The 9,243-nt window shown below is 46.0% G+C and overlaps 1 protein-coding gene across 1 annotated transcript in view; it reads left to right on the forward strand.

The window, feature by feature from the left end:
• Positions 1–9,243, forward strand: part of SNX29 (sorting nexin 29) — a 587,794-nt gene that overhangs the window by 63,178 nt on the left and 515,373 nt on the right. The window contains exon 7 of the mRNA XM_006894494.1: positions 491–860. Coding sequence (XP_006894556.1) covers positions 491–860 — 370 coding nt within the window. The remainder of the gene's footprint in view (positions 1–490; positions 861–9,243) is intronic.

The following is a 9,243-nucleotide window of genomic DNA, read 5'->3' on the forward strand; positions in this document are numbered from 1 at the left end:
GGCAGTGTAGTAGGATTTGAAATCAGGGAGTGAGATACCTCCTACCGTTCTTCTATTCTTAAGGAGTGCTTTGCTTATTCGCCACCCAGTTCTTTTGACTGCATGGTAAAGGAAGTAGCCCCTTACGGAGGCAATTAGCTATACCTCAGAAAGGAATCCTATCAAAGCATGCATTCTGGCATACTTTAAAAAAAAATCACAAGGAGAGATTCACTATAGACTGGCTTTCCCCCATAAAGATTAAAAAAGAACTTGAATTTATCTTACAACTTACTTTTCAACAGAACAGTAAAGGGTTTTCCACAATCTAGTTAGTATCATGGGAGGAAAATGAGCAATGTCCCCCAATCCTGTAATTTACTGCCTTTGAGAACCCGCTGGAGGGTCAGCTGTGAATCAGTTCTGACTGAATAGTACATATAAGAAATAGAGTATGTGGTATGCATCTCTCTCTTTTTTCCCCCTTACATCATGTCTTATCTTTTATCAGATTCTAAGAGTAAAAAGGAACGGAAGAAGAAGAAGAAGGTCACCAACATTATCTCCTTTGATGACGAGGAAGAGGATCCAACGTCCGGTGACGTGTGCAGAAAGATTCCTGGGGCTGGGGAGAGCTCAGAGGACAACTCGGACCGCTCCTCAGTCAACATCATGTCAGCCTTCGAGAGTCCCTTTGGACCGAACTCCAACGGCAGCCAGAGCAGCAACTCGTGGAAAATTGACTCCCTGTCTTTGAACGGGGAATTTGGGTACCAGAAGCTCGATGTGAAAAGCATCGATGACGAGGACGTGGACGTGGATGATGTGTATGGAAACACGCCGGGGAGGAAATGCTTGGGACACTCAGAGTCGCCCGAGAAGTGAGTCCTCCTTGAGGGTCCTACAAAGAGGGTTATGTCAGCTGGGTTTTTCCCCCTTCTCTCTCTAGTATTGGATAGGGAAAAAATGCAAATGTTAGATGCATTTAGGGCATTTCCGGTTCTCTGGTGTCCTGATTTCACGCGTTACTGTTGAGTTGGAACTAAACTGGTAGCCAGCCTGCCAGCGGATTTTCAGAGGCTGTAAATTGCATGAGAGGAAATTGCGCCTCTTTCTTCCCAGGAGCAGCTGGTGGATTCGAACCGCGTGCCTTTCAGCTGGCAGCGCACCTCCCTGTTAGGAGGAAGAAGTGGAAACTGTTCCTCTGATACCTCTGAAGAGAGTTTAGGGGCAGCCCCCAGGTTACGAACATCCAACATCAGAACACATAGTCATTTTATTCTCACTCACTGCCTGAGTCATGCTGGCCCTCCACGGGGTCTTGGATGCAGTACAGTTGGAATAGGAGGAGATTGCCCAGCTTTTCTTAAAGGAGAGTGGGTGGTTTCGAACTACCAGATGCTCATAACTTTGGGCGGGCAGTGCAGCGTGCAGTGAACTGAGCCTCCAGAGCTCCGTGGGTACCATCACTACGTGCCCTTTAATGCTGTGTAATTTGTCCTCACCTAGTGGCAAAAACACCTTTATCACACTCACCTTTAGTTGCTGCATGTGCAGCCTTTAAAGCACTGAAAAAAGTTCTGATCTTTTTCTCATAAGGTTAAAGAAGAAACACATATCTGTTCCTCCTTATCGACTAACTCTTAATATACAGGGACAGGTCTCACTCATCACCCAGGCCAGCTGTATATGAAGGTAGCTCTGAGCCTGCCGGCCGCTCTCTGAGACAAAGGGGGAGCAGTCTCTTCCTGGTAAGATGTACTGCCTCAGAAACCTGATGGGGTGGAGGGTCTGTATCAACTTGACAGCAGCAGGTTGGTTTTGACTTTCATACAAAGTTCAAGGGCCCTCGTGGTGCAGTGGTTAAGTGCTCAGCAGCTGACTGACAGGTGAGAAGTTCAAACCCACCAGCTACTACCTAGGAGAAAAGAGCTGGGAATGTGCTTGGCAAAGATCACTGCCCAGGAGACCTCTGGGGACGGGTCAGCCCTGCCCACAGGGTCACTGTGAGTCGGGACTTAAACAGCCTCACGCACACCAATTACAAAGTTCATGCCAAGGTGTTGGCCTTGATATTCTGGCTTTCGATACATGGCTTTCGTTTCCTTGCCTGGACTGTGTTCACGTCTCTAACTTGCTGTGAGAGGCTCAGGAGAAAGTCAGGGCTGTTCCAGAGACAAAAGGCAGGCAGATCGTTTCAGTTCATCTCCAAGGTATGGACAGTGGACTGGCTCCGGACAGGGCAGGCTTCAGAGCTGCTCATAGAGTCGTTATGAGTCATGGGCAAGTCAACAGCACATAGCAACACAACAACAGTCTGACTGCACTTCCTGCATTAACACTTGAGTTGCTACTGGTTTCTTCTTGTAGGAAGGTCTTGATTCATACAGAAAATCAAAGTTCAACACTTAAATATGAGAGTCAACGTTACTTGGACTCTTGTTTGCTTGCCAGGTGGCTTTTGCTTGGTGACTGGCTTCACCAAGAGGCTTAGGCCTCATCTGAGACCAGGGAGAAGAGAAGTGAAGCTTTGTAGGTCTGTTGTCCAGCCATTCATTTCCTTGATGGGGCCCTGGCTGGGTGAGACTGCTGGCTGGGTGGCAGGCACTGCTGGCTGGGTGAGACTCAACGCAAGTCAGATACAGTCGTTGTGGTAACCAACACAGCGTTGTTGCCAGATAAGCCACTTACCTTCTCACATCCCCATTCTAATCATGGTGGCCCTGAGAACCCCGCTGATGCGAGTATAAAATGAATGTATCAAAATGTTTCTGTCATGTCTGAAATCCTGTGGAATGATTCTGTGTCTGCTGTTCTGCTAGCTGAGTTCTCCATATTGTTTTACACTTGGTTTTGGGGGGGTTTTCTTTCTTTTTTGAGGGGCATGATACAACATTAGACATGAACATTTCAAAGAGGAGGGGGAATGCTTGTGAGGCTTTGTTTTTGTCTTCGATTTTTCACTTTAGTCCCCATTCACGTGGGTGCCTGGATTAGCGACTTCACCTTGTCAATCACGTGACGCCTGTATTAGCGGGTTCCGCTTGTCAATCACGTGACATGTATTAGCTGCATCACCTTGTCAATCATGTGATACAGCATTCGCATTATCGCTTTGTCAGTCATGCTATACCTGTATTAGCATCACCTTGCCCGTCACATGATATCTGGATTTGCAGCATCACCTTGTCAATCACGTGACACATTATTAGCGGCATCACCTTGTCAATCATGTGATACCTGCATTCGCATTATCGCTTTGTCAGTCTTACTATACCTGTATTAGCAGCGTCACCCCGTCCACCACGTGTAATAACGGCAGCTGTAATAATAAGGAACACACTTCCTGTTCCTCATCTTATTAGATGCAGCAACCCAATAAGGGTAGTGGGTAACACCACCCCCTCCCCATTTTATAAACTGAAAGAACTGAGTACCACAGTCCAACCACATGACAAACCTGGGAGTCACCCCTACCAATCCTCACCCTACTGCTCCCACCCTTTTCCCCCTTGGATCCCCATATGTGATTTTTTGCTTTTTTCTTTTTCTTTTTTAACAATTAAAAAATTTAAAACTGGGATTTAGGTGGGGACATGCTGGGCTCTAAGTCCATTTGTTGGTGTTCTTAGGTGCCATCAGCAAATTTCTGGCTCCCAGTGACCCGGTTTAGCAGAGGAGATCTGCTCTAGAGTTTCCTCGCCTGAAATCTGCACAGGTGCAGACGGCCTGACCTTCCCTCCCGAGGAAGCTCTGGGCTTGTTTGAACTGATAACCTTATGGTTAGCAGCTGAGAACTTAACCAGCACCTCCTAAAGCTTGTCCTGTCAAATATTTCCATATTCTACAAAATAATGAGAAGGGTTGGCTGGTAGTCAAATCAGTGTTGAGTATTTATTGTTTTTGAAAAAATGAAAGCAAATGAGGTTGATTGAGGGACATAAACTATCCAGACCAGGGAAATGTCCCTGCTCACAGAGTGAAAATGGCTACCCTATTGAACCACAAAACAAGATACATTCTTATATTCTTGAATCAGGAACTGAAGGTTAAAAGATTTCCAAATGTCTTAAAGACCATCAGAGGACTGAATGGCCAGATAACCAGAAGTGAGAAACTGACAGACAGTAGGTCCATACTCATATGGGGATTATGTGGTTGGTTAAGAGTATATGCCGTTCAGTTTATTACAGGGTGGTCCTAGAACAGTGGACAGGACCAGTTTTTCTGGTGAGCTAGTCTTCTCTAGTCTTGCCTGTTTCTGGAAGTTTATTGTAAAGATTCATTAAGATCCCTGTTTCTGAAGACTTCAGACTTGTACAAGCTGTTGCATCTTGCTCCTGTTCATCTTATAATGTCAAAACCCTTTTGGGACTAGCTCAGACCTCCTGCACAGACCAGGCCTCAGAGAAAAGGAAAGTTGTCCTTGGGGTATTTGACCCAGGTCAGCAGCGAGGTTGAAGGGACTGCCATTTGTAAACACATCTTTTCAAGTTGCCAACATGGATTCCAGACTTATGTCAAGACTTTGAAAATGAATTAAGGCTCTGTTTTAAATGGCTCTATTTATGCACAAACCAATTGCTTCTGATTTCGGACTCTGATGCATTCCTTCCTCTTGCTCATAGATTTTTATTTTTCAAGCACTTTGATCACACTTAGGCTTGCATACAGTGCTCTTCATGCATTGGTCAGTGATTTCTTTAGACGGTTGCTTGTTTTATGATAGACCCTTAAGACCTGAGGCTCTGCCCCCCTTGATAGTCAGCCACCATCTCACTTCTTCACTGCACCTCGCTGTACCATCCATTGACCAGCGGTCCTTTTAGGGAAGGTCAGTATGGAATATAGCCACTGTGGTGGAACTACCTGGTCATTATGTAATGAGGAAGCCTTCAGAGTAGGGACTCAGATCCACGGACAGAATAAACGTCAGTAATATACACGAGCTGCTTTATTGGTAACAAATTAGTTCTCTGGGTTAAAATACAGGCAATAATTTTAATGCAACATTTAATTGTTCTAATTAAAAGGAGAATAACTGTATAAACAGTGTCCTCGTCTATCCCTTCATAGCACATTCCCAGCTCTGTTACAAGAAAGGAATGCTTTTTAAAAAGAACTGTAGACACTAGGTGAGATCCCTAAATGTTGTAATGTACATAGGCCTGCCCTTCTAAACCAGTCGGACTCGACAGTTCCAAAGCTTAAAGCGCAGGAATTGGATTTGTGTTTTATATTCTAGGTACACAGGAATGCATAGCTTTAAGGATGGCAAATGTGACACCTCTAACAGTTTAAATCCACCAGCGTCTCTGAGAGAGAAAGATGGACAGTCTTCCCCCTGGCAATTTACAGCCTCAGAAAACGGGTAGGGTCAGCTGTGAGTTGGTCCTGATGTGAAGGAATAAAAAGATGCATTTCCTACTACTATTGTTTGGAGTAGGGGGAAGTGGATGGAAAAGTTATATAAAAATGATAGCAGTGCTACAGGAAAACGTGTCATAAAACTTCTTGGCAACACAAAGACTTTACCATCCAATAAATCCTAATTGGAAAAACAGGGCAGTTTTAAAACTAATTAAAAAAACAATAGCTCTAATAACTTGCATCTCCCGAGGGACGGTGTTAAGTCCTTTAAATGTAAGGGTATGCAATAAGAATAAGACAGCAAATAGGAGAAAAAGCAACCTATACAGTCCAAAAGTTCATCTCTGCTTATGTGAACTTGGACAAGCTGTCTGCCTCTTCTGGGGCCATTTGCTTCTGGCAGCTGGAATGGAACAGTTCACCCAGAAACTGGATTTTCTTTAATGGAAACATTGAATTCCATTCTTTGTAGTTTATCTGAACACATATTTGGAATCTCTTAGCAACTATCCTTTCTTTTTAACATACATAGTCTCTTGGAACAGTATCAGGCTGGTTTTGGAATTTTGGTTTTCAGTTTTTAGAAGCTCTCTTATCCTGTGGAAGCATTCTTTAGAGCATGAGGTCTGTACTGCAAGGGGAGTGGAAGATTGATGACAGATTATATAGGTGAATGAAAATAGCCATTGATTTATTCTAAGCCATGTTGAGTACTGATGTTGTCACCAGGGCTTGGGTTTTGTTTTATTTTCTGAAACAAGCTTTTTCCCAGTGCAAGGTCTTTTGTCTACTCCTAAATCATTTCAATCACTTGCTATGTATCAAAGAGCTTGACAAAGACTAGGGATGATAGGAAAGTTGATGCCTTTGAGCTGTGGTGTTGGAGAAGAGTATTGAATATACACCATGGACTGCTAAGAGAATGAACAGGTTCATCCTAGAAAGGGTGAGACCACGCTGCTCCTTGGAGACAAAGATTCTGAGGCTTCATCTGACATACTTTGGACATGTTGCAAGGAGAAACCAGTCCTTGGAGAAGGAAAACATGCTTGGGATGGTGGAAGGACAGCACAGAAGGGGAAGACCCTTGATGAAGTGCATTGATTGCGTGACTGGAGTAATCGAGGTAGATGTGTTGGAGACAGTGAGATTGGCAAAGGGTACAGCAGGGTTTAGGGCTCTTGTACATAGGGTCGCTGTGAGTCGCAGGTGACTCAGTGGCACTTAACAACAAAACCACCACCACACATCATTGCTTTAGACTTATCCCAGCAGCATTGTTCTTGGACACAGGCTCTTAATGCTTTCATTCCTGGTGTGTGTTCAGGTCTGACTCAGTGGTAGGATTCTCACCTGCCATGCAGGACACCTGGTCCAAGGCCTGGCCAGTGCATCTTACGCACAGCCACCACTCATCTGCCATCGAAGGCCTGGCTCCTGGTGCAACTCTAAACGGGGTTCAGGGGAGCTTCCAGGCCAAGACTAGGCTGAAAGTCTTGACAGTCGACCTCCGAATGTCAGCAGGTGAAAACCCAGGAACTCATCTTCAGATCTGCAGATCATTGGCACGGCACAGTGCCTTGTTGCATTTTATGAGCTGGAGGTTGACTTGATGGCATCTGACAACAGTAACACCCCACTCTTGTGACCCGCCTGTAGTTTTGAACCTGACCTTTTAGAAAATGCCACTTGCATCCTTTGTGTAGGTGACTGTAACACTAAGAATTAATTCACTACGTGGGTCCTTTGGCTCAGACACATTTGTTCCCCCTCTTACCCTGCTGCTACCCTAAGGGGAGCCTGAAAGGAGAGGCCAGCAGGGGAACCAGGGCAGCCACTGGCATTGTGATGTGTAAGAGCGTGAGACAGTGCAGTGTGACCCTTGCAGGGACAGCCACTGGCCTCCCCCAGATAAGAACAGACTCTTCCTGGTCTAGAGGGGGATCTTGACTGTCCATTCTGCAAGCATCCTGGGGGAAGAGGAGAGGAACGATGAGAGGGCCGACTGAGTAATGCTTTCATTTTGACTTAAGCTAGTGTTCTAGAAAGATCTAGACGATCTAGAAGCCAAAGGGGCCAGAATCTCAGAGTTTAGCAGCACAACAAACCTGCGAGGGGAGTGTGGCCATGCAAGATCATCACACTAGGATGACAGTTGCACGTGGCTGAGGCAGAATGCTTCAACAACGTGATGATCTTTATAGGACTTTGTTGGCCTTATGACTCTCTGCTTGTTGTTGTTGTTGTGTGCCATCGAGTCGCTTGCAACTCATAGTGACCTTGTGTACAACAGCTCTACACTCTGCTGTGTCCTGTGCCAATCTTACTGCCTCCAACACACTCATCCCGATTGCCCCAGTCACCGACTGACTCTCTGCTTATTGGTAATTAAACCTCCTGTTTTAATGATGGAGGAAAACTTAACCCTCCTGCTTCAGTTGTGCTGCCAATGCAGAGGTAGGCAGTTCGAATCCATCAGCTGCCCCATGGGAGAAAGCTGGGCGGTCTGCTCCTGCGTGATTTACTGCCTCTGACACTGTAGAGTCAGCTCTGGGTCAGTTCCTACTTGACAGTACCCAACAACAACAACAACAACAACAAAAGCCTTCAGCAGTACTGTAGTTGACTTAGCTATTTTTTTAATACAGTGTTGACTTTGCTATTTTCTCCCGTGAGGGTATGAAATCTCTATTGTATAAAGACATTTTCCTTTCCCTTTGTATGTGCTCTATGACACCGATCAGAAAAATGGGGTGAAAGTGTAATTAAGAAAGAACGGCAACCATATAGGTTGCATCTCACTAGTAACTAACTCATTGCTGTCGAGGTCCTGACCCAGGGCTGACCCTCCAGTGGGTTTTTCGAGGCTGTAGATTGCAAAGTCTTTGTCCACCTTTTCCCCTGCAGAGTGGCCGCTGAATTTGTACCACCTGCCTGGCTCCTTACCCACTGCCCCGCCAGACCGTCCTCACTAATGACCGAGAGCGGTGGTCGTTGCTGTCAAGTTGGAACTGACTCATATAGCTGACCCTCCAGCAGGTTTTCAGAGGTGGTAAATCACGCAGGAGGAGATGACCGGTTGGTCTCCCTGAGAGCAGCTGATGGATCCGAACCTTCTGCCTCTGAGTTAGAAGCCCAACTTCCTTACCCACCAGGCCTCAGAGCTCCCTCACTGGCCACGAGGCAGATGCAAAGTGAAACGAGATGCCGTGGTTTTTCCTATGAAATTTGTCGAGATTTAAAGGAGAGCAGATTAGGAGGCTGGCCCCAGAGTTAGTGCCCGGCAGGTGGGAGGGGATCGGGGCTTGCTCCAGAGTGTGAAAAATGAAAACTAGCTGTGGAAATACACGTGTGTGAGTTGGGAGTAGATCCCTGCACGTCTGTTTAACCTCTAACCGGTGGCTGGTAGCAGAGCATGCTAGCTGTTTGCACCACCCAGAAACTTCTCATGTGTCTTGAGAGACCAGTATAGTTCCATGCACCTAGTAGGTGTTCAGTACATTGCAGTAGGATGAATGAGGCAGGCTAGTAGGAGTTCCTTCTTCAATCCTTCTGTCCATTCATCCAGTTTGACACAATACAGTACAGCTATTTACCTACTGGGCCCCTAGAACTCCCTTGACATATTATTGTTGTTGTTTGGTGCCGTTGAGTCAAATAGATGACTCATAGCAACCCTGTGAACGTTGGATCTGAGCCCTGTTCTATCCTGTGCCATCTTCACACTTCCTGACACACTAGAACCCATTGTGGCTGTCACCGTGTCAGTCAGTCTATCTGGTTGAGGGTCTTCCCCTCTCTCGCCAACCCTCCACCCTTCCAAGTATCATGTCCCTCTCGGAGGACTAGCCCCTCCTCGCAGCATGCCCAAAGTATGTGAGGTGAAGCATCATC

This window comes from Elephantulus edwardii, unplaced genomic scaffold, assembly GCF_000299155.1.
Source record: "Elephantulus edwardii isolate Elephantulus edwardi_28Jun2011 unplaced genomic scaffold, EleEdw1.0 scaffold00145, whole genome shotgun sequence".
In the NCBI taxonomy this organism is placed as follows: domain Eukaryota; kingdom Metazoa; phylum Chordata; class Mammalia; order Macroscelidea; family Macroscelididae; genus Elephantulus; species Elephantulus edwardii.